This window comes from Oncorhynchus mykiss, chromosome 4 (genome assembly GCF_057628025.1).
Source record: "Oncorhynchus mykiss isolate SJ-2025 chromosome 4, ASM5762802v1, whole genome shotgun sequence".
Taxonomy (NCBI): Eukaryota; Metazoa; Chordata; class Actinopteri; order Salmoniformes; family Salmonidae; genus Oncorhynchus; species Oncorhynchus mykiss.
Window position 1 is genome coordinate 4,650,887 of NC_143025.1, and position 25,696 is coordinate 4,676,582.

The 25,696-nt window shown below is 46.2% G+C and overlaps 1 protein-coding gene across 4 annotated transcripts in view; it reads left to right on the top strand.

The window, feature by feature from the left end:
- Positions 1-9,657: 9,657 nt before the first annotated feature.
- Positions 9,658-25,696, top strand: part of LOC118947091 (E3 ubiquitin/ISG15 ligase TRIM25-like) — a 91,879-nt gene continuing 75,840 nt past the window's right edge. Inside the window, exons 1-6 of one of the 4 annotated variants that reach the window (XM_090230844.1) lie at positions 9,658-10,370; positions 10,805-10,900; positions 16,784-17,017; positions 20,156-20,315; positions 20,441-20,500; positions 20,732-22,209. In XM_090230844.1, coding sequence (XP_090086970.1) covers positions 9,774-10,370; positions 10,805-10,900; positions 16,784-17,017; positions 20,156-20,315; positions 20,441-20,500; positions 20,732-21,240 — 1,656 coding nt within the window. In that variant the 5' untranslated portion in view covers positions 9,658-9,773 and the 3' untranslated portion in view covers positions 21,241-22,209. Of the gene's footprint in view, positions 10,371-10,804; positions 10,901-16,783; positions 17,018-17,395; positions 20,316-20,440; positions 20,501-20,731; positions 22,210-25,696 lie in introns of those variants that run through there. The other 3 variants (XM_090230845.1, XM_090230842.1, XM_090230843.1) reach the window with 3 other exon arrangements.

Consider the following 25,696-nt stretch of genomic DNA (forward strand, 5'->3'; position numbering starts at 1 on the left):
TTAACCAGACTGGAGGGGTTCTGATCACATATTCCCTCATCTCCACAACTATACCTGATGTTCTCTCTCTCTCTCTCTGTGTGTATCAGTGTGTGTGTATCAGTGTGTGTGTATCAGTGTGTGTGTGTGTGTGTGTGTGTGTGTGTGTGTGGAAAGCAGACAACCTCAATCTGGTTTCATTCCTGTAGTTATCAGAACACATGAGGTGTGTAACAATTATCTATCCTTTCTAAGTGTGAACTTGTCCACTTCCCTTCATGGATTTAAAGGAAATGACTGGTTTATGTAAACTCCCTCTACCCCATGTCAACACCAATCCAATGCTTTTACATTTGTGAGGAGTAGAGAAGGAAAGCTACATTTCACACCTCTTAGTACAAACTCAAAACATGAAGCCCTCTCTAAGGAGCCCTCAGAGAGGTGGACATCAGAGAGATGGAGGCAGGGAGCAGGGAACTGTTGTATCTAATGAAGTCCGGTCCATCGTCGTTGATCATGTGGTCAACAGAGGTCTCACCATGACAGAGGCTGACACATTAGTTCACCCCAATCTGAAAAGATCAACTGGCAAATTCCATCATGAGAACATTTCACTAAGAAAAGCGGTAAGTCAGCAGGATGTGCACTATGCGTTACCTTTACAGGAAATGACATATTGTAATGCATGTCAACATGTTCCAGGATTGTTCCAGTAGGATCTATTGACAGTAAACTCTGTTCTACCCTCAGAATAGACAGAAGACCCCATGGTGGTGGTCGTGTGCTGACTGACCAGCAGGAGAGGACAGTGGAGGAAATGGTGAGGGACAGGAATGATATACTGACCAGCAGGAGTGGACAGTGGAGGAAATGGTGAGGGACAGGAATGATATACTGACCAGCAGGAGAGGACAGTGGAGGAAATGGTGAGGGACAGGAATGATATACTGACCAGCAGGAGAGGACAGTGGAGGAAATGGTGAGGGACAGGAATGATATACTGACCAGCAGGAGAGGACAGTGGAGGAAATGGTGAGGGACAGGAATGATATACTGACCAGTAGGAGAGGACAGTGGAGGAAATGGTGAGGGACAGGAATGATATACTGACCAGCAGGAGAGGACAGTGGAGGAAATGGTGAGGGACAGGAATGATATACTGACCAGCAGGAGAGGACAGTGGAGGAAATGGTGAGGGACAGGAATGATATACTGACCAGCAGGAGAGGACAGTGGAGGAAATGGTGAGGGACAGGAATGATATACTGACCAGCAGGAGAGGACAGTGGAGGAAATGGTGAGGGACAGGAATGATATACTGACCAGCAGGAGAGGACAGTGGAGGAAATGGTGACCAGGTACATCACTATATACTGTATACTATCCAGGTACATCACTATATACTGTATACTATTCAGGTACATCACTATATACTGTATACTATCCAGGTACATCACTATATACTGTATACTATTCAGGTACATCACTATATACTGTATACTATTCAGGTACATCACTATATACTGTATACTATTCAGGTACAACACTATATACTGTATACTATTCAGGTACATCACTATATACTGTATACTATTCAGGTACAGGTACATCACTATATACTGTATACTATCCAGGTACATCACTATATACTGTATACTATTCAGGTACATCACTATATACTGTATACTATTCAGGTACAGGTACATCACTATATACTGTACACTATTCAGGTAAAGTCATGTAACTTACTTGTCTTGTGAAACGGGTTCATCTGGTGAAATGACTCATGTTGACAAGGGAACACTTCCTGCTGCCTACCAGAGGGGAGATATTCAGGGACATAACAGGGGATAAATACTACTCAAAGCTAGACGCCTCATCAGGGTTTTGGCAGATCAGTCTAGACAAGGAGAGGACAAGGCTTTCTACTTTCAATACTCCTTCTGGTAGGTTCTCATTTAAAAGGCTCCCGTTTGGTCTCACTTCAGCACCAGAAGTCTTTCATAGGACAGTCCAACAGATATTTGAGAGTGTGCCAGGCACCACAGTGTCCATTGATGATGTGTTAATATGGAGTCAGACTGTGGAAGAACACAACACCAGGTTGAAAACAGCACTTGATCTAACCAGAGATAACGGACTAAAGAGAAACACAGACAAATGGCAATTCAGAAAGACACAAATCACCTTCTTGGGTGATAAACTAACATGTGAAGGTGTTCAGATAGACGAGAGCAAAGTGACGCCCATCAAGAACATGCCACCTCCTACCGATCAAGAGGGTGTACAAAGGTTCTTAGATATGGTTAACTATGTGGGCAAATGTGTAACTAGTCTGTCAACTCCCACGAGTCAGATGAGAAGTGTACTGTGTAAAACTACAGACTGGTGTTGGAACAGTAATCAGCAGAAAGAGTTGGAGCAGCTCAAGGCATTGATCATGTATGATCCAGTACTGAGGTTCTGTGATGCTCAACACCAACATCTCAGCAGATGCCTCTAAAGCAGGTTTAGGTGCTGTGTTGTTACAGCAGTATGATACTAGGTGGTGTCCAGATGCCTCTAAAGCAGGCTTAGGTGCTGTGTTGTTACAGCAGTATGATACTAGGTGGTGTCCAGATGCCTCTAAAGCAGGTTTAGGTGCTGTGTTGTTACAGCAGTATGACACTAGGTGGTGTCCAGATGCCTCTAAAGCAGGTTTAGGTGCTGTGTTGTTACAGCAGTATGATACTAGGTGGTGTCCAGATGCCTCTAAAGCAGGTTTAGGTGCTGTGTTGTTACAGCAGTATGATGCTAGGTGGTGTCCAGATGCCTCTAAAGCAGGTTTAGGTGCTGTGTTGTTACAGCAGTATGATACTAGGAGGTGTCCAGATGCCTCTAAAGCAGGTTTAGGTGCTGTGTTGTTACAGCAGTATGATACTAGGTGGTGTCCAGATGCCTCTAAAGCAGGTTTAGGTGCTGTGTTGTTACAGCAGTATGACACTAGGTGGTGTCCAGATGCCTCTAAAGCAGGTTTAGGTGCTGTGTTGTTACAGCAGTATGATACTAGGTGGTGTCCAGATGCCTCTAAAGCAGGTTTAGGTTCTGTGTAAATACAGCAGTATGATGCTAGGTGGTGTCCAGATGCCTCTAAAGCAGGTTTAGGTGCTGTGTTGTTACAGCAGTATGATACTAGGTGGTGTCCAGATGCCTCTAAAGCAGGTTTAGGTGCTGTGTTGTTACAGCAGTATGATACTAGGTGGTGTCCAGATGCCTCTAAAGCAGGTTTAGGTGCTGTGTTGTTACAGCAGTATGACACTAGGTGGTGTCCAGATGCCTCTAAAACAGGTTTAGGTGCTGTGTTGTTACAGCAGTATGATACTAGGTGGTGTCCAGATGCCTCTAAAGCAGGTTTAGGTGCTGTGTTGTTACAGCAGTATGATACTAGGTGGTGTCCAGATGCCTCTAAAGCAGGTTTAGGTGCTGTGTTGTTACAGCAGTATGATACTAGGTGGTGTCCAGATGCCTCTAAAGCAGGTTTAGGTGCTGTGTTGTTACAGCAGTATGACACTAGGTGGTGTCCAGATGCCTCTAAAGCAGGTTTAGGTGCTGTGTTGTTACAGCAGTATGACACTAGATGAAGCCCAGTCACATATGACTCCAGGTGTCTTGACAACTTCTGAGTGGAACTATGATCAGATTGACAAAGAGGCATTGACACTGTCATATGCATGTGATAAATTCCATGTGACCAAGTAGAACTAGATGTCTGTTCTCTGGAGGGAGAGAACCATGTTCTACTGATGGACTCTCATTACCCAGACAGCTTTGCTGAAGAACACTACTGCTAGTCAGCAGTGGCAGACACATTGTCCAGAGCTTTTGACAGCTCAGAACCAAAACATGCAGGTGGCTTGTACAAGCTGTACCCTTATGGTAAATACAGGGATGAGAAGTCTGTACTGGAGGGAGTTGACCTATACCCTACCATTATGGTAAATACAGGGATGAGATGTCTGTACTGGAGGGAGTTGACCTATACCCTACCATTATGGTAAATACAGGGATGAGATGTCTGTACTGGAGGGAGTTGACCTATACCCTACCATTATGGTCAATACAGGGATGAGATGTCTGTACTGGAGGGAGTTGACCTATACCCTATGGTCAATACAGGGATGAGATGTCTGTACTGGAGGGAGTTGACCTATACCCTATGGTCAATACAGGGATGAGATGTCTGTACTGGAGGGAGTTGACCTATACCCTATGGTCAATACAGGGATGAGATGTCTGTACTGGAGGGAGTTGACCTATACCCTACCATTATGGTCAATACAGGGATGAGATGTCTGTACTGGAGGGAGTTGACCTATACCCTACCATTATGGTCAATACAGGGATGAGATATCTGTACTGGAGGGAGTTGACCTTTACCCTACCATTATGGTCAATACAGGGATGAGATGTCTGTACTGGAGGGAGTTGACCTATACCCTATGGTCAATACAGGGATGAGATGTCTGTACTGGAGGGAGTTGACCTATACCCTGATATCTGTACTCAGAACCATAACATGCAGGTGGTCTGTACAAGCTATACCCTTATGGTTGATTGTCTGTTTCAGGGTTCATGAATTACAGACAAACATGCTGATCAAAATACACCAGGACCATCTAGGGATGGAAAAGTCAAAACGACGTACAGAAGCAGTGTTATTCTGGCCCAAGATGAATGGTGATATAGAGCAGACAGTCAGAGCCTGTGGAACATGCCAGAAATACAGGTCAAAACAAAGCAAAGAGCCAATGAGGGTTGAGGAAGAAGAGGTATTAGGACCATGTGACCAAGTAGAACTAGATGTCTGTTCTCTGGAGGCAGAGAACCATGTTCTACTAATGGACTCTCATTACCCAGACAGCTTTGCTGAAGGACACTACTGCTAGTCAGCTGATAACTCACATTCAGTCATTCTTTGCTCATCATGAGGTCTCAGAGGTAGTCCGTACAGACAACACCTCACAGTTCAGCTGATAACTCACATTGAGTCATTCTTTGCTCGTCATGAGGTCTCAGAGCTAGTCCGTACAGACAACACCTCACAGTTCAGCTGATAACTCACATTCAGTCATTCTTTGCTCATCATGAGGTCTCAGAGGTAGTCCGAACAGACAACACCTCACAGTTCAGCTGATAACTCACATTCAGTCATTCTTTGCTCATCATGAGGTCTCAGAGGTAGTCCGAACAGACAACACCTCACAGTTCAGCTGATAACTCACATTCAGTCATTCTTTGCTCATCATGAGGTCTCAGAGGTAGTCCGAACAGACAACACCTCACAGTTCAGCTGATAACTCACATTGAGTCATTCTTTGCTCGTCATGAGGTCTCAGAGGTAGTCCGAACAGACAACACCTCATAGTTCAGCTGTTCAGCTTTCAGCGATTTTGATCAGCTGTAGGGGTTCAAGCATGTCCCCTCAAGCCGACCATACCCACAGTCTAATGGGTTAGAGGAGAACGGTGTCAGAACAGTCAAACTACTGCTTAAGAAAGCTCTGGACTCAAAGACAGATCCGTATCTAGCTTTGTTAAACTAGAGGGCTCCTCCACTAAAACATGGTCTGTCTCCTGCAGAGCTGTTGTTCAACAGGAAACTCCAAACTAGGTTGTCCTCCTAGAAACAGAGCAGCAGGACGAGGTGATTCTTAACGGAGAGGAAAGAGGGAACAGAAAAGGTACTATGACAAAGGGTCCAAGGTGCTCCGTGATCTCAGTCCAAATGATAGGGGGGGAAATGCATGATGGGAAAACATGGAGCGTTGAGGCCTGTGTGGTGAAAACAGTGGCAACCAGGTCACAGGATGTAATGACACCTGAGGGAGTTACGTACAGGAGAAATAGGAGACACGTGTTCCATGTACCTGAGTGTGAGCAGACAGACAGGCACTCCTGTATCAGACCCACCAGGGCAGCCTGTTGTAATGAGACGGTCAGGTAGAGAAGCCCAGACACTCCTGTATCAGAACAACCAGGGCAGCCTGTTGTAATGAGACGGTCAGGTAGAGAAGCCCAGACACTCCTGTATCAGACCCACCAGGGCAGCCTGTTGTAATGAGACGGTCAGGTAGAGAAGCCCAGACACTCCTGTATCAGACCCACCAGGGCAGCCTGTTGTAATGAGACCGTCAGGTAGAGAAGCCCAGACACTCCTGTATCAGACCCACCAGGGCAGCCTGTTGTAATGAGACCGTCAGGTAGAGAAGCCCAGACACTCCTGTATCAGACCCACCAGGGCAGCCTGTTGTAATGAGACGGTCAGGTAGAGAAGCCCAGACACTCCTGTATCAGACCCACCAGGGCAGCCTGTTATAATGAGACGGTCAGGTAGAGAAGCCCAGACACTCCTGTGTCAGACCCACCAGGGCAGCCTGTTGTAATGAGACCGTCAGGTAGAGAAGCCCAGACACTCCTGTGTCAGACCCACCAGGGCAGCCTGTTGTAATGAGACGGTCAGGTAGAGAAGCCCAGACACTCCTGTATCAGACCCACCAGGGCAGCCTGTTGTAATGAGACGGTCAGGTAGAGAAGCCCAGACACTCCTGTATCAGACCCACCAGGGCAGCCTGTTGTAATGAGACGGTCAGGTAGAGAAGCCCAGACACTCCTGTATCAGACCCACCAGGGCAGCCTGTTGTAATGAGACGGTCAGGTAGAGAAGCCCAGACACTCCTGTATCAGACCCACCAGGGCAGCCTGTTATAATGAGACGGTCAGGTAGAGAAGCCCAGACACTCCTGTGTCAGACCCACCAGGGCAGCCTGTTGTAATGAGACCGTCAGGTGGAGAAGCCCAGACACTCCTGTATCAGACCCACCAGGGCAGCCTGTTGTAATGAGAGGGTCAGGTAGAGAAGCCCAGACACTCCTGTGTCAGACCCACCAGGGCAGCCTGTTGTAATGAGACGGTCAGGTAGAGAAGCCCAGACACTCCTGTGTCAGACCCACCAGGGCAGCCTGTTGTAATGAGACGGTCAGGTAGAGAAGCCCAGACACTCCTGTGTCAGACCCACCAGGGCAGCCTGTTGTAATGAGACGGTCAGGTAGAGAAGCCCAGACACTCCTGTATCAGACCCACCAGGGCAGCCTGTTGTAATGAGACGGTCAGGTAGAGAAGCCCAGACACTCCTGTGTCAGACCCACCAGGGCAGCCTGTTGTAATGAGACGGTCAGGTAGAGAAGCCAGACACTCCTGTATCAGACCCACCAGGGCAGCCTGTTGTAATGAGACGGTCAGGTAGAGAAGCCCAGACACTCCTGTGTCAGACCCACCAGGGCAGCCTGTTGTAATGAGACGGTCAGGTAGAGAAGCCCAGACACTCCTGTATCAGACCCACCAGGGCAGCCTGTTGTAATGAGACGGTCAGGTAGAGAAGCCCAGACACTCCTGTATCAGACCCACCAGGGCAGCCTGTTGTAATGAGACCGTCAGGTAGAGAAGCCCAGACACTCCTGTGTCAGACCCACCAGGGCAGCCTGTTGTAATGAGACGGTCAGGTAGAGAAGCCCAGACACTCCTGTGTCAGACCCACCAGGGCAGCCTGTTGTAATGAGACGGTCAGGTAGAGAAGCCCAGACACTCCTGTATCAGACCCACCAGGGCAGCCTGTTGTAATGAGACCGTCAGGTAGAGAAGCCCAGACACTCCTGTATCAGACCCACCAGGGCAGCCTGTTGTAATGAGACCGTCAGGTAGAGAAGCCCAGACACTCCTGTGTCAGACCCACCAGGGCAGCCTGTTGTAATGAGACGGTCAGGTAGAGAAGCCCAGACACTCCTGTATCAGACCCACCAGGGCAGCCTGTTGTAATGAGACCGTCAGGTAGAGAAGCCCAGACACTCCTGTATCAGACCCACCAGGGCAGCCTGTTGTAATGAGACCGTCAGGTAGAGAAGCCCAGACACTCCTGTATCAGACCCACCAGGGCAGCCTGTTGTAATGAGACCGTCAGGTAGAGAAGCCCAGACACTCCTGTATCAGACCCACCAGGGCAGCCTGTTGTAATGAGAGGGTCAGGTAGAGAAGCCCAGACACTCCTGTATCAGACCCACCAGGGCAGCTTGTTGTAATGAGACCGTCAGGTAGAGAAGCCCAGACACTCCTGTATCAGACCCACCAGGGCAGCCTGTTGTAATGAGACCGTCAGGTAGAGAAGCCCAGACACTCCTGTGTCAGACCCACCAGGGCAGCCTGTTGTAATGAGACGGTCAGGTAGAGAAGCCCAGACACTCCTGTATCAGACCCACCAGGGCAGCCTGTTGTAATGAGACGGTCAGGTAGAGAAGCCCAGACACTCCTGTATCAGACCCACCAGGGCAGCCTGTTGTAATGAGACGGTCAGGTAGAGAAGCCCAGACACTCCTGTGTCAGACCCACCAGGGCAGCCTGTTGTAATGAGACGGTCAGGTAGAGAAGCCAGACACTCCTGTATCAGACCCACCAGGGCAGCCTGTTGTAATGAGACGGTCAGGTAGAGAAGCCCAGACACTCCTGTGTCAGACCCACCAGGGCAGCCTGTTGTAATGAGACGGTCAGGTAGAGAAGCCCAGACACTCCTGTATCAGACCCACCAGGGCAGCCTGTTGTAATGAGACCGTCAGGTAGAGAAGCCCAGACACTCCTGTATCAGACCCACCAGGGCAGCCTGTTGTAATGAGACCGTCAGGTAGAGAAGCCCAGACACTCCTGTATCAGACCCACCAGGGCAGCCTGTTGTAATGAGACCGTCAGGTAGAGAAGCCCAGACACTCCTGTATCAGACCCACCAGGGCAGCCTGTTGTAATGAGACGGTCAGGTAGAGAAGCCCAGACACTCCTGTATCAGACCCACCAGGGCAGCCTGTTGTAATGAGACGGTCAGGTAGAGAAGCCCAGACACTCCTGTATCAGACCCACCAGGGCAGCCTGTTGTAATGAGACCGTCAGGTAGAGAAGCCCAGACACTCCTGTATCAGACCCACCAGGGCAGCCTGTTGTAATGAGACAGTCAGGTAGAGAAGCCCAGACACTCCTGTATCAGACCCACCAGGGCAGCCTGTTGTAATGAGACGGTCAGGTAGAGAAGCCCAGACACTCCTGTATCAGACCCACCAGGGCAGCCTGTTGTAATGAGACGGTCAGGTAGAGAAGCCCAGACACTCCTGTATCAGACCCACCAGGGCAGCCTGTTGTAATGAGACGGTCAGGTAGAGAAGCCCAGACACTCCTGTATCAGACCCACCAGGGCAGCCTGTTGTAATGAGACGGTCAGGTAGAGAAGCCCAGACACTCCTGTATCAGACCCACCAGGGCAGCCTGTTGTAATGAGACGGTCAGGTAGAGAAGCCCAGACACTCCTGTATCAGACCCACCAGGGCAGCCTGTTGTAATGAGACGGTCAGGTAGAGAAGCGCAGACACACCCGTGTCAGACCCACCAGGGCAGCCTGTTGTAATGAGAGGGTCAGGTAGAGAAGCCCAGACACTCCTGTATCAGACCCACCAGGGCAGCCTGTTGTAATGAGACCGTCAGGTAGAGAAGTTAAACCTCCTCAGAGGCTGATTGAGGAAGTAACAAAACTATTTGTCTCCCTCTTGCTGTTGCATGCAGTTCCTCTCTCTCTTCCTCCATTCCTCTAACCCCTCCCTCCCTCTAACCCCAGCCCTCTGGCAGAACCAGGAAGTCCCTCCCCTTCCCACAAACTCTCTTCTGAGGAAACGAAACTGATCAGAGTGTCTGTGTCGTCTGTCTGTGTGAGAGTGAACAACCGTCCAAATGGCTCAACAGGGAGTTCTGCTGGACCAGGACCAGTTCTGTTGTTCTGTCTGTCTGGATCTACTGAAGGAGCCGGTCACTACTATCTGTGGACACAGTTACTGTAGAATCTGTATTGATGGCTGCTGGGATCAGGATGATCTGAAAGGGGTCTATAGCTGTCCTCAGTGCAGAGAGACCTTCACTCCAAGGCCTAATCTGAGGAAAAATAACATGTTGGCTGAGCTGGTGGAGAAACTGAGGAAGACAGGACTACAGGCTGCTCCCCCTCCTGCTCTGTGCTATGCTGGACCTGGAGATGTGGCGTGTGATGTCTGCACTGGGACCAGAAAGCAGAAAGCCCTCATGTCCTGTCTGGCGTGTCTGGCCTCTTACTGTGAGACTCACCTCCAACCTCACTATGAATCTCCTGCTTTGAAGAAGCACAAGCTGGTCAAAGCCACGGCACAACTACAGGAGAAGATCTGCTCTCATCATGACAAACTGCTGGAGGTTTACTGTCGTACCGATCAGCAGTGTATCTGTTATCTGTGTACAATGGATGAACATAAAGGCCATGATACAGTGTCAGCTGCAGCAGAGAGGACAGAGAAACAGGTAAGACCAGAACAACTTGTTGGTGACTGTCTGATAAACAAGGAATTAAAGATACAGTAGGAACTAAATCTGTTTGAATATGAGATCATTATATTATATACAATATGAAATGGATCCACAATTATGAACACAAACCTTGAGTATATAGATATGTTAACCCAGATTCTCCAAATGTATCACATTTTTCTAAAGTCAAACACTATTATCATTCTGAATGGCCTTTTATGAGTCCAAAGTTCAGTCTCAACCCCTTGATACATGTAGGCCTACCATAAAAACTATAATGATTCACATAGCAACATAATATCATATTGTAAAGGGACTTCCTCAGGATTGTAGACCTTCCTCTCTATGGGTCCTATGTCACATTACTATACTATTGATCTACTGGACTAATAAAGCTTGATAGCTCATTGAAGAGTGATTCTCCACAGAGGCAGCTGGGGATGAATCAGCAGAAGGTCCAGCAGAGATTCCAGGAGAGAGAGAAGGAGCTGAAGGAGCTCCAACAGGCTGTGGAGTCTTTCAAGGTGAGTATTGTTGACCAGAGGAGACACACCATTTCACTTCTCTCCTCCAGTCAGAGAGAGAGAGAGAGAGGGGGGCCCCTATCCAATCCCACTGGACCCACTGTTGGGAACAGGCTGTCTGGACCCCTTTCAGAGAATAGACTGGTTCATGTAACCGACTGGGCTGCCTCATCACATAACCATGAGTAACCATGACGACTCATGTCCCCTATACATTAACATGGAGCTGTCTCTCTCTCTCTCAATTCAATTCAAAAGTCTTTATTGGCATGGGAAACATATCTTTACTATGCCAAAGCAAGTAAAATAATAATGAACAGTAAACATTGAACAACATTTATTTTCAAAAGAATAGAGACATTTCAAATGTTATAATTCAAGTGCAAACAGAGTGAGTCGTGCCCCAGACTGAGTCCTGGAGGTGAAATGGAAATGAATGAGGGAGAGTTCAGTGAGGTAGAAGGTGTGGAGAAGAGTTCAGAACCAGAGAAGAATTTGGTCATATGAGATTTGACTTCAGAAGAGTTCCAGGGTGTGTTGAGTGGTGGTGTCCCGTCCTCCCAGGTCGTTGTCATGGTGATGGAGCAGATAGGGTCAAAGTAGTGGAATGGGGTAGTGGGTTTTTAATGAGTGTAGGTTAGTTGTCATGGTGATGGAGCAGATAGGGTCAAAGTAGTGGAATGGGGTAGTGGGTTTTTAATGAGTGTAGGGTTAGTTGTCATGGTGATGGAGCAGATAGGGTCAAAGTAGTGGAATGGGGTAGTGGGGTTTTTAATGAGTGTAGGTTAGTTGTTATGGTGATGGAGCAGATAGGGTCAAAGTAGTGGAATGGGGTAGTGGGTTTTTAATGAGTGTAGGTTAGTTGTCATGGTGATGGAGCAGATAGGGTCAAAGTAGTGGAATGGGGTAGTGGGTTTTTAATGAGTGTAGGGTTAGTTGTCATGGTGATGGAGCAGATAGGGTCAAAGTAGTGGAATGGGGTAGTGGGTTTTTAATGAGTGTAGGGTTAGTTGTCATGGTGATGGAGCAGATAGGGTCAAAGTAGTGGAATGTGGTAGTGGGGTTTTAATGAGTGTAGGTTAGTTACATGCGTTGAATACAACAGGTGTTTTTACCTGACAGTGAAATACTGAATACAACAGGTGTTTTTACCTGACAGTGAAATGCTGAATACAACAGGTGTTTTTACCTCACAGTGAAATACTGAATACAACAGGTGTTTTTACCTCACAGTGAAATGCTGAATACAACAGGTGTTTTTACCTTACAGTGAAATGCTGAATACAACAGGTGATTTTACCTTACAGTGAAATGCTGAATACAACAGGTGTTTTTACCTCACAGTGAAATGCTGAATACAACAGGTGTTTTTACCTCACAGTGAAATGCTGAATACAACAGGTGTTTTTACCTTACAGTGAAATGCTGAATACAACAGGTGATTTTACCTTACAGTGAAATGCTGAATACAACAGGTGTTTTTACCTCACAGTGTAATGCTGAATACAACAGGTGTTTTTACCTCACAGTGAAATGCTGAATACAACAGGTGTTTTTACCTTACAGTGAAATGCTGAATACAACAGGTATTTTTACCTCACAGTGAAATGCTGAATACAACAGGTGTTTTTACCTCACAGTGAAATGTTGAATACAACAGATGTTTTTACCTTACAGTGAAATGCTGAATACAACAGGTGTTTTTACCTCACAGTGAAATGCTGAATACAACAGGTGTTTTTACCTCACAGTGAAATGCTGAATACAACAGGTGTTTTTACCTTACAGTGAAATGCTGAATACAACAGGTGTTTTTACCTTACAGTGAAATGCTGAATACAACAGGTGTTTTTACCTCACAGTGAAATGCTGAATACAACAGGTGTTTTTACCTCACAGTGAAATGTTGAATACAACAGGTGTTTTTACCTTACAGTGAAATGCTGAATACAACAGGTGTTTTTACCTCACAGTGAAATGCTGAATACAACAGGTGTTTTTACCTGACAGTGAAATACTGAATACAACAGGTGTTTTTACCTGACAGTGAAATGCTGAATACAACAGGTGTTTTTACCTCACAGTGAAATGCTGAATACAACAGGTGTTTTTACCTTACAGTGAAATGCTGAATACAACAGGTGTTTTTACCTGACAGTGAAATGCTGAATACAACAGGTGTTTTTACCTGACAGTGAAATGCTGAATACAACAGGTGTTTTTACCTGATAGTGAAATGCTGAATACAACAGGTGTTTTTACCTCACAGTGAAATGCTGAATACAACAGGTGTTTTTACCTGACAGTGAAATGCTGAATACAACAGGTGTTTTTACCTGACAGTGAAATGCTGAATACAACAGGTGTTTTTACCTCACAGTGAAATGCTGAATACAACAGGTGTTTTTACCTTACAGTGAAATGCTGAATACAACAGGTGTTTTTACCTCACAGTGAAATGCTGAATACAACAGGTGTTTTTACCTCACAGTGAAATGCTGAATACAACAGGTGTTTTTACCTGGCAGTGAAATACTGAATACAACAGGTGTTTTTACCTGGCAGTGAAATACTGAATACAACAGGTGTTTTTACCTGGCAGTGAAATGCTGAATACAACAGGTGTTTTTACCTGACAGTGAAATGCTGAATACAACAGGTGTTTTTACCTGGCAGTGAAATGATGAATACAACAGGTGTTTTTACCTCACAGTGAAATACTGAATACAACAGGTGTTTTTACCTCACAGTGAAATACTGAATACAACAGGTGTTTTTACCTGACAGTGAAATGCTGAATACAACAGGTGTTTTTACCTGGCAGTGAAATGCTGAATACAACAGGTGTTTTTACCTGACAGTGAAATACTGAATACAACAGGTGTTTTTACCTGACAGTGAAATGCTGAATACAACAGGTGATTTTACCTCACAGTGAAATACTGAATACAACAGGTGTTTTTACCTTACAGTGAAATGCTGAATACAACAGGTGTTTTTACCTTACAGTGAAATGCTGAATACAACAGGTGTTTTTACCTCACAGTGAAATGCTGAATACAACAGGTGTTTTTACCTTACAGTGAAATGCTGAATACAACATGTGTTTTTACCTCACAGTGAAATACTGAATACAACAGGTGTTTTTACCTCACAGTGAAATACTGAATACAACAGGTGTTTTTACCTTACAGTGAAATGCTGAATACAACAGGTGTTTTTACCTTACAGTGAAATGTTTACTTACGAGATCCTAACTAACAAAAAAATATATATGGATAAGAATAAGAATTAAAAGTAACAAGTAATTAAAGAGCTGCAGTAACAATAGTGAGACTAAAATCAGACTATATACAGGTGGGAACCGGTACAGAGTCAATGCACGGGGTCATAGGTTAGTTGAGGTAATATCAAGACTTGTATGTGTTGTGATATTGTTATAAGGATGTTGAAGAGAGGGAAAGATTGAAGTGTCATTGGGGTTGGACAGGGTTGGGAGAGTTTGGAAGGAATTTGGGGGATGGGGAGGGTCTATTAGAAGTTAAGTTAGTAGGACTCTTTTATTTTCTCAGAAGTACTGAGTTAGGTAGGAGGATTTAGAGTGGTGTAAACCCTGATTGAACACACTCCAGAACAGTAGGTGGCGCCATGCACTTTTAAAGGTGGTTTGAGGACCTCCATTAGATCATAGAAGAAGAAGTTGGTCTGTGAGGGTTTTGTTGTTCCTGAGGAGGGCTACTATTCTTTTCTCTTTTGGTTTTCAAGTATTTTCAGAATGTATTAAAGCCAAAGCTAAAGCTTCCCTAAACAATTCAATATATCAGTCAATATATTTTCTCTGTGATTTATTTTCTCTCCGTTCCATCGCATCTTAACCGTCTTACCGGGCGGGCACTAGGACCCGGGGGAGGCTGCTGCTGCAGAGGCTGCTGCACCGCTCGTGACTGTCAGTCCTCCTTGTAGCTCATTGGTTAAGCTGTGGCTCGAGACTGTTAACAGTTAACGGACAGGAAACGGCTCTGACAGGACAAATTCATGTCGAGGCAGTGATGTGAATGTGTGGTAAGTTAGAATGGAGAGAGAGAGTTTTCACTACTATAGACTTTGGTCATAATCAAAGCTTTGTTAACCAATAGGTTTTTATGTGAGGCTGCCTGTAAGTTACAGTGTAACAGACGTTACTAACGGTAACGGTGTCTTTTAAATTCGACATAAGTTATGTGGCGATGATATCTAGTTAACGTTGTATTTAATGTAGTGTAATGACCTGACTAGATCATAAAGGAACAATTGTCCAGACAGAGGATTGAGTTACGAATTGACGGTTTATTAGCAACTTTACACAGGCTACTGTTTGGCCTTAGCTCACGCCAAATAAATGAAAGATACCCCACAAGCCAATCGGGACCTTCTCTTGTGAAGCCCAGACGTAAGAGAGAGAACAAAGGCTGAACCTTAACTTCCAATGCCCCGCCCCCTCCACGCCACTCCGCCAACCACCAGGATGCCCGGCATCAGAACATCCCAGGCATTCCTGTGATTGGCAGATAGCAGGTTGATTGGCATGTCGGACCCCGCGAACACTGGGAACTGGTAAGTACAACACAACCACCTACTAGCCGAACACATAACACACAGCTGTCTGTGCGGGTCGCTACAGTAGTTTTACTATCTGTGCCAGGCTATAAATGACACAGATAATATCTAGTTAACGTTGTATTTAATGTAGTTTTACTATCTGTGCCAGGCTATAAATGACACAGATAATATCTAGTTAACGTTGTATTTAATGTAGTTTTACTATCTGTGCCAGGCTATAAATGACACAGATAATATCGAGTTAACCCCGGGGGTCTGTGTGGCCGGAGAGAGAGGGATATTCCATGATAGAAGCACGGTGGCTAGGAAAAACTCCCTAGAAAGGCCAAAACCTAGGAAGAAACCTAGAGAGGAACCAGGCTGTGGGGTGGCCAGTCCTCTTATATATATATATATATCATATCATCATCTTGGACCAAGAGGTTTTCTGTACCTGTCTGTCCAGGAGGGAGGAGAGTAGAGCAGGACCAAGAGGTGTTCTGTACCTGTCTGTTCAGGAGGGAGGAGAGTAGAGCAGGACCAAGAGGTGTTCTGTACCTGTCTGTCCAGGAGGGAGGAGAGTAGAGCAGGACCAAGAGGTGTTCTGTACCTGTCTGTCCAGGAGGGAGGAGAGTAGAGCAGGACCAAGAGGTGTTCTGTACCTGTCTGTCCAGGAGGGAGGAGAGTAGAGCAGGACCAAGAGGTGTTCTGTACCTGTCTGTCCAGGAGGGAGGAGAGTAGAGCAGGACCAAGAGGTGTTATGTACCTGTCTGTCCAGGAGGGAGGAGAGTAGAGCAGGACCAAGAGGTGTTCTGTACCTGTCTGTCCAGGAGGGAGGAGAGTAGAGCAGGACCAAGAGGTGTTCTGTACCTGTCTGTCCAGGAGGGAGGAGAGTAGAGCAGGACCAAGAGGTGTTCTGTACCTGTCTGTCCAGGAGGGAGGAGAGTAGAGCAGGACCAAGAGGTGTTCTGTACCTGTCTGTCCAGGAGGGAGGAGAGTAGAGCAGGACCAAGAGGTGTTCTGTACCTCTCTGTCCAGGTGGGAGGACAAGTCCTGGTGGACTTGGAGAGCACTGAGTTCTGACTCAATGAGGTGCAGAGAGGCTACTGAACCTACTGTCTCTCTCTCTCTGTCTCTCTCTCTCTCTGTCTCACTCTCTCTCTCTGTCTCACTCTCTCTCTCTGTCTCACTCTCTCTCTCTGTCTCACTCTCTCTCTCTGTCTCACTCTCTCTCTCTGTCTCTCTCTCTCTGTCTCACTCTCTCTCTCTGTCTCACTCTCTTTCTCTGTCTCTCTCTCTCTCCAGCGCTCTGCACAGTCAGCAGTGGAGGACTTTGATCAGATCTTTACTGAGCTGATCCGCTCCATTGAGAGAAGGAGCTCTGAGGTGAAGGAGCTGATCAGAGCCCAAGAGAACGCTCAAGTGAGTCAAGCTGAAGGACTCCTGGAGCAACTGAAGCAGGAGATAGCTGAGCTGAGGAAGAGAAGCACTGAGCTGGAGCAGCTCTCACACACAGAGGATCACATCCATTTCCTCCAGGTAACTAAACTGTCTTGTTACATGTGATATGAAATTAACTTCATGTGGAACTATTCATCTCAATCATTATGTTGTCCTGTCTCTTCCTCTCCCTCTCTCTGTCCGTCCCCCTCTCTCTCTCTGTCCGTCCCTCTCTCTCTCTCTGTCCGTCCCTCCCTCTCTCTGTCCACCCCCTCTCTCTGTCCGTCCCTCTCTCTCTCTGTCTGTCCCTCTCTCTCTCTCTGTCCGTCCCTCTCTCTCTCTCTGTCCGTCCCTCCCTCTCTCTGTCCACCCCCTCTCTCTCTCTGTCCCTCTCTCTCTCTCTCTGTCCCTTTCTCTCTCTCTCTCTCTCTCTCTCTCTCTCTCTCTCTGTCCCTCTCTCTCAATTCAATTCAATTCAAGGGCTTTATTGGCATGGGAAACATGTGTTAACATTGCCAAAGCAAGTGAGGTAGACAACATACAAAGTGAATATATAAAGTGAAAACAACAAAAATTAACAGTAAACATTACACATACAGAGGTTTCAAAACAGTAAAGACATTACAAATGTCATATTATATATATATATATATACAGTGTTTTAACAATGTACAAATGGTTAAAGGACACAAGATAAAATAAATAAGCATAAATATGGGTTGTATTTACAATGGTGTGTGTTCTTCACTGGTTGACCTTTTCTCGTGGCAACAGGTCACAAATCTCAAGTTTTTCAAAATTGGATTTGTTTTCGAATTCTTTGTGGATCTGTGTAATCTGAGGGAAATATGTCTCTCTAATATGGTCATACATTGGACAGGAGGTTAGGAAGTGCAGCTCAGTTTCCACGTCATTTTGTGGGCAGTGAGCACATAGCCTGTCTTTTGAGAGCCATGTCTGCCATCTCTCTCTCTCTCTCTCTCTGTCTCTGTAATGTCTCTGTCTCTGTCTCTGTCTCTCTCTCTCTCTCTCTCTCTGTCCGTCCCTCTCTCTCTCTGTCCGTCCCTCTCTCTCTCTGTCCGTCCCTCTCTCTCTCTGTCCGTCCCTCTCTCTCTCTGTCCGTCCCTCTCTCTCTGTCCTCCCCTCTCTCTCTCTGTCTGTCCCTCTCTCTCGCTCTCTCTCTCTGTCCGTCCCTCTCTCTCTCTCTGTCCATCCCTCCCTCTCTCTCTGTCCCTCTCTCCCTCTCTCTCTCTGTCCGTCCCCCTCTCTCTCTCTCCCTCTCTCTGTCCGTCCCTCTATCTATCCGTCCCTCTCTCTGTCCGTCCGTCCCTCTCTCTCTCTGTCCGCCCCTCTCTCTCTGTCCGCCCCTCTCTCTTTCTGTCCGCCCCTCTCTCTCTGTCCGTCCCTCTCTCTCTGTCCGTCCCTCTCTCTCTATCCGTCCCTCTCTCTCTTTGTCCATCTCTCTCTCTGTCCGCCCCTCTCTCTCTCTATCTGTCCCTCTCTCTCTCTATCCGTCCCTCTCTCTCTCTGTCCGTCCCTCTCTCTCTGTCCGCCCCTCTCTCTTTCCGTCCCTCTCTCTCTCTATCCGTCCCTCTCTCTCTCTGTCCGTCCCTCTCTCTCTCTATCCGTCCCTCTCTCTATCCGTCCCTCTCTCTCTCTATCCGTCCCTCTCTCTCTCTGTCCGCCCCTCTCTCTCTCTCTGTCCGTCCCTCTCTCTCTCTCTGTCCGTCCCTCTCTCTCTGTCCGCCCCTCTCTCTCTGTCCGTCCCTCTCTCTCTGTCCGTCCCTCTCTCTCTCTGTCCGTCCCTCTCTCTCTGTCCGCCCCTCTCTCTTTCCGTCCCTCTCTCTCTCTATCCGTCCCTCTCTCTCTCTATCCGTCCCTCTCTCTCTCTATCCGTCCCTCTCTCTCTCTATCCGTCCCTCTCTCTCTCTGTCCGTCCCTCTCTCTCTCTGTCCGTCCCTCTCTCTCTCTATCCATCCCTCTCTCTCTCTATCCGTCCCTCTCTCTCTCTATCCGTCCCTCTCTCTCTCTATCCGTCCCTCTCTCTCTCTGTCCGTCCCTCTCTCTCTCTGTCCGTCCCTCTCTCTCTCTGTCCGTCCCTCTCTCTCTCTGTCCGTCCCTCTCTCTCTCTGTCCGTCCCTCTCTCTCTCTGTCCGCCCCTCTCTCTCTGTCCGCCCCTCTCTCTCTGTCCGTCCCTCTCTCTCTCTATCCGTCCCTCTCTCTCTGTCCGTCCCTCTCTCTCTCTATCCGCCCCTCTCTCTCTCTGTCCGCCCCTCTCTCTCTGTCCGTCCCTCTCTCTCTCTATCCGTCCCCCTCTCGCTCTGTCCGCCCCTCTCTCTCTGTCCGCCCCTCTCTCTCTCTATCCGTCCCTCTCTCTCTCTATCTGTCCCTCTCTCTCTCTGTCCGTCCCTCTCTCTGTCCGTCCCTCTCTCTTTCTGTCCGCCCATCTCTCTCTGTCCGTCCCTCTCTCTCTCTGTCCGTCCTTCTCTCTCTCTCTGTCCGTCCCTCTCTCTCTCTCTGTCCGTCCCTCTCTCTCTCTCTGTCCGTCCCTCTCTCTCTCTGTCCGTCCCTCTCTCTCTCTCTGTCCGTCCCTCTCTCTCTCTGTCCGTCCTTCTCTCTCTCTCTGTCCGTCCCTCTCTCTCTCTCTGTCCGTCCCTCTCTCTCTCTCTGTCCGTCCCTCTCTCTCTCTGTCCGTCCCTCTCTCTCTCTCTGTCCGTCCCTCTCTCTCTCTGTCCGTCCCTCTCTCTCTCTGTCCGCCCCTCTCTCTCTCTGTCCGTCTCTCTCTGTCCGTCCCTCTCTGTCCGTCCCTCTCTGTCCGTCCCTCTCTGTCCGTCCCTCTCTCTCTCTCTCTGTCCGTCTCTCTCTCTCTGTCCGTCCCTCTCTCTCTCTGTCCGTCCCTCTCTCTCTCTCTGTCCGTCCCTCTCTCTCTCTCTGTCCGTCCCTCTTTCTCTCTGTCCGTCCCTCTTTCTCTCTGTCCGTCCTTCTCTCTCTCTGTCCGTCTCTCTCTCTCTCTCTCTCTCTCTCTCTCTCTCTCTTTCTCTCTCTCTCTCTCTCTCTCTCTCTCTCTCCAGAGTTATCAGTCTCTCTCTCTCTCTCTCTCTCCAGAGTTATCAGTCTCTCTCTCTCTCTCTCCAGAGTTATCAGTCTCTCTCTCTCTCTCTCTCTCCAGAGTTATCAGTCTCTCTCTCTCTCTCTCTCTCCAGAGTTATCAGTCTCTCTCTCTCTCTCTCTCTCCAGAGGTATCAGTCTCTCTCCAGTATCAGTGTATCTTCAGACTTACCCAGCATCGTTGTCCGTCCTCTTCAGTACTTTGGAGATGTGAGTAAGACTGTGTCTGAACTGAGAGAGAAACTAGAAGACTTCCTTAAAGGAGAATGGACCAAGATCTCCACTACAGGTGTGTTGAAAACAATAAGAACATCAACTTTAGACCATTGAAAGTTCCCTACTAGTCATATACATGTGGAATATGGTCTGATGATAACATTCCCTCTCTCTGGCAATGTGTTTGTGTGTCTGTAGTGAATATAGTGGATGTTGTACTGCCTCCAGAGCCCAAGACCAGAGAACAGTTGTTACAATGTGAGTCTCTTTATTGTGAAGTAACTAACAGTCTCTTTTTACTGACACTCCTAACAATCCCTCTAGAAATATATAGCAATAGTAGATCTAATCAAAGACTGGGTATCTATCTGACTCCTCATATTTCTCTGATTTGATCTCTGCTGTGCTCTAATCAAAGACAGGGTAGATACAGTATCTGACTTAACTTATTGTTCTGACTCCCCTCATTGGTCTCTGCTCTTCTCCCAGATTCCTGTCAGCTCACACTGGACCCAAACACAGCACACACACACCTCTCTCTGTCTAAAGGGAACAGAAAGGTGACCTTTACACGCCAAGTCCAACCATATCCTGACCATCCAGACAGATTCACCAACTACTGGCAGGTTCTGTGTAGAGAGGGTCTGTCTGGACGCTGTTACTGGGAGGTGGAGAGGAGTGGTGGTGTTGTTACAGCAGTCTCATATAAAGACATCAGCAGAACAGAGACAGATGGTGGATTTGGACACAATAACAAGTCCTGGAGTTTAAAGTGCTATAGAGGTGGTTATTGTTTCAGATACAATAATGTTGAGACTAAAGTATCAGGCCCTCAGTCCTCCAGAGTAGGAGTGTACCTGGATCACAAGGCAGGTACTCTGTCCTTCTACAGTGTCTCTGACACAATGACCCTCCTCCACAGAGTCCAGACCACATTCACTCAGCCTCTCTATCCTGGGTTTGGTCTCGCTGGTTCTGCTGAGCTGGTTAAACTGTAGTAGGGTCCACATAGATACTAGTCATGCTGGTGTAGTCTATAGCTGAGCTGGTTAAACTGTAGTAGGGTCCACATAGATACTAGTCATGCTGGTGTAGTCTATAGCTGAGCTGGTTAAACTGTAGTAGGGTCCACATAGATACTAGTCATGCTGGTGTAGTCTATAGCTGAGCTGGTTAAACTGTAGTAGGGTCCACATAGATACTAGTCATGCTGGTGTAGTCTATAGCTGAGCTGGTTATACTGTAGTAGGGTCCACATAGATACTAGTCATGCTGGTGTAGTCTATAGCTGAGCTGGTTAAACTGTAAACTGATTTGTTATTAATTAAAATTCAATACAATGTTTTAATCTTGTACATTTCCATGAATCATGATGTCTGGTGTTGATGTATATTGGTTGTCATTCAGAACCATTGATATGTTTTCTCAGTTGGTTCTCTGTCTCTATGTAATTCTCCTCAGTATCATTGATCAGCTTGTTGGCTCGGTCCTAATTGATGTGTTCTCTGTCACCTGGAGCTGCATGGAAAATGGTCCAGGAACTAAAGGACAATTCAGGACTAGTCAGCCCACTACAAGCTGGTATCACTTACTTTCTACTAAACTATATGGTCTGGTTTCCCAGACACAGATGAATCCTAGTCCTGGACTAAACAGTATGTTCAATGTAGATGTCCAGAAAACCGGCCCTAAATGTGTCATCTTTCATCCTCCCATACTGCTCAGTCCAGCAACATTAAACCTGTCCAGCAGGTGGTGCTGTTGACCAAACAATAAAACCAGCAGATATCTTGACTTGCCACTCAGTATATCAGTAATGTTCAGAATAGTACTTTAATATCATTGGAGATTGATGGTCTTTTTAATCCACTATCCAGAGTCAGGAACAGATGAAGTTAGGTCTGCTACTGTTCAGTGATTAAATATGATTTATGGTGATGGGAAATAATAAAAAACACTCAACTTCATCTAGTAATAGTTTTCCTTTGTTATTTATTCCAAGGTGTGTCTTTAACTTGTAAATGTATTGTGTGGAGGTGAGCTAGTGGTGTGGCTGATAGAATAGAATGAAAAGGGAGGAGGGGAGGAAGAGGGGAGGAGTGAAGGGCTGTTCAAGAAACCAGATGAGGAAGAGGAAGATGTTCAGGGGAATTACTGTCTCTGTTCCAAATGGTTCCCTATTCTCTACGTAGTGCACTACGGTGCTTCTGACCAGGTCTAAAGTAGTGTTCTACGTAGGGAATAGGGTGTAGATTTATTACAATATCATGCTTTAGTGTTTGATACAACAATATATTAGATCTCCACCCCCCCACTTCCTGTCTGTCATCCCCCAGTTCTGTTAAGACTTCCTCTCATTGAACTGGGCCTCATTCTAAATGGTCACTTTGTATTGATAGTCCATACTGGTCTTTACTATGGTTCTACATACATTATCTGTATTGATAGTCCATACTGGTCTTTACTATGGTTCTACATACAGTACCTGTATTGATAGTCCATACTGGTCTTTACTATGGTTCTACATACAGTACCTGTATTGATAGTCCATACTGGTCTTTACTATGGTTCTACATACAGTATCTGTATTGATAGTCCATACTGGTCTTTACAATGGTTCTACATACAGTACCTGTATTGATGAGGACCTCATCATCAAGCTGCACAAAGAAAGCCAGGGACTGCAGTGTGCAAATGTTTTGCTGCAGTAAAACCCTATGGACCTGAAAGGGGCTGCAGTGTGCTCCAGTCTCCAGCAGGGGGCAGTAAAACCCTATGGACCTGAAAGGGACTGCAGTGTGCTCCAGTCTCCAGCAGGGGGCAGTAAAACCCTATGGACCTGAAAGGGACTGCAGTGTGCTCCAGTCTCCAGCAGGGGGAAGTAAACCCCTATGGACCTGTAGGGGAAGTGAGGAGTAAAAATCATAGGTGACTTTACATTGATGTTTCCACGGAGACATGAATCATATCCACGAGGCACCAAACTGAAGAATATGAACTGAAACACGAAGGGACTAACTGAACTAAAATAATTCTGTTGCTAAATGTTTTGCTACAGTGTTCTCTAACGAATAACACCCTGGATTCAAATACTATTTGAAATCTTTCCAACACTTTGAGCATTTCCTTTGTCCTCCAGGTGGGCGGGGTTTGTTTGTACTTTTAGGACTTTTCCATTGGTTCCATTACAACAAACTCAATCAAACACTGCTAATTAAATCTTCAACATTATTTTAACGCAGGTCTGTTTCCACATGCAATAAACCTGTAACGTCTTGTATGATCTCATCAGGTGAAGGTGTGTCAAATGGAAGGGCAAGTCTCACCACTGAGAGGAAAACATCACTGGTCCACCTCTGCATCAGGTCAGCTATGTTGATCAGTACTGTCCCAGGGATGCTGGGAGCAGAGATGATCTCCCCTGACCTGGTACCACCTATGGAGTTGTCATTTTAATATCAGTTTAACCCCATTACTGCTATAACACATAAACCATGTTAATAAAATTAAATGGATCCAGGTTCCATTTATTCCATATTAGATTTACTGCCTGTGGATCACTTCTCCAAAGTGGTCTGAAATCAAGATGACTGCAGGTCTGAATCCCAAACTAATGGGGGGAAATGGATCCATCTAATAAGATGGTATTTAGAGGTTTGAACCTTTCTATTGGGGTGAACCATCCCCTTAACATACAGTACCAGTCAAAAGTTTGGACACACCAACTCATTCAAGGGTTTTTCTTTATTTTTACTATTTTCAACATTGTAGAATAATAGTGAAGACATCAAAACTATAAAATAACACATATGGAATCATGTAGTAACCAACAACGTGTTCAACAAATTAAGTGGAGGCCAGGTCATCTGATGCAGCACTACATCACTCAACTTCTTGGTCAAATAGCCCTTACACAGCCTGGAGGGGTGTTGGGTCATTGTCCTGCTGAAAAACAAATGATAGTCCCACTAAGCACAAACCAGATGGGATGTCGTATCACTGCAGAATGCTGTGGTAGCCATGCTGGTTAAGTGTGCCTTGAATTCTAAATACATTCCTGACAGTGTCTCCAGCAAAGCACCATCACACCTCCTCCTCCGTGCTTCACGGTGGAAAATACACATGCTGAGATCATCTGTTCACCTACTCTGCTTCTCACAAAGACACGGCGGTTGGAACCAGAAGTCTTACATTTGGACTCATCAAACCAAAGGACAGATTTCCACCGGTCTAATGTCCATTGCTCGTGTTTCTTGACCCAAGCAGGTCTCTTCTTCTTATTGATGTCCTTTAGTAGTGGTTTCTACTTTAACATTATAGATGGGTTGGGTTAGTCTCTTCTTCTTATTGATGTCCTTTAGTAGTGGTTTCTACTTTAACATTATAGATGGGTTGGGTTAGTCTCCTCTTCTTATTGATGTCCTTTAGTAGTGGTTTCTTTGCAGCAATTGATAGTGAGGGTGTTTTCTGTTAACAGAATGTGTTTCTTGTTAAAAGACTGAATATCACTAAAGGGAATAAGCAAAGACACTATGTGTAATTCTAGAAATGAGTTTACTTAATGGTATAATTCTATCATGAACTATAGTTATCTGTACTTATTGGTATAATACTATAATTTCCTATAGTAATCTGTACTTATTATTTCCTGGAAATAATGTATAGGTGCGGCACCAATATAATTGATCCAAGGAACTAGAGGGGAGGGGAACCCCGCCTAGAGTAAAGAACTTAGATTTGGATTGATTCAGTTTGTTCAGTCTGTTTGAGTTAGGATTGTGTTGTCTGATTCAGTTTGGCCAGACTTGTTTGTTCAGTCTGTTTGAGTTAGGATTATGTTGTCTGATTCAGTTTGGCCAGACTTGTTTGTTCAGTCTGTTTGAGTTAGGATTGTGTTGTCTGATTCAGTTTGGCCAGACTTGTTTGTTCAGTCTGTTTGAGTTAGGATTGTGTTGTCTGATTCAGTTTGGCCAGACTTGTTTGTTCAGTCTGTTTGAGTTAGGATTGTGTTGTCTGATTCAGTTTGTTCAGACTTGTTTGATTAGAACTGTTTGAGTTCTTTCATCTTATAGAATCAGTCTGAGTCAGGTGAGTCAGGTGAGTCATTCAATTCATCTGGGGCATTTATTCCATCTCATTCATCTGTCCTGTTGACTGTTCTGTTCCATCCAGTTTGGAGTGGCAACTGTCCATCTGCATGGTGGAATAGAATTAAATTAAAGACCTGTGGTTACTGTCCTATAGTGTCTAGGACATGTATCGATAGGGGACTGAAATATCCTGTGGTTACTGTCCTATAGTGTCTAGGACATGTATCGATAGGGGACTGAAATATCCTGTGGTTACTGTCCTATAGTGTCTAGGACATGTATCGATAGGGGACTGAAATATCCTGTGGTTACTGTCCTATAGTGTCTAGGAAGTGTATCGATAGGGGACTACTCAGACAGACAA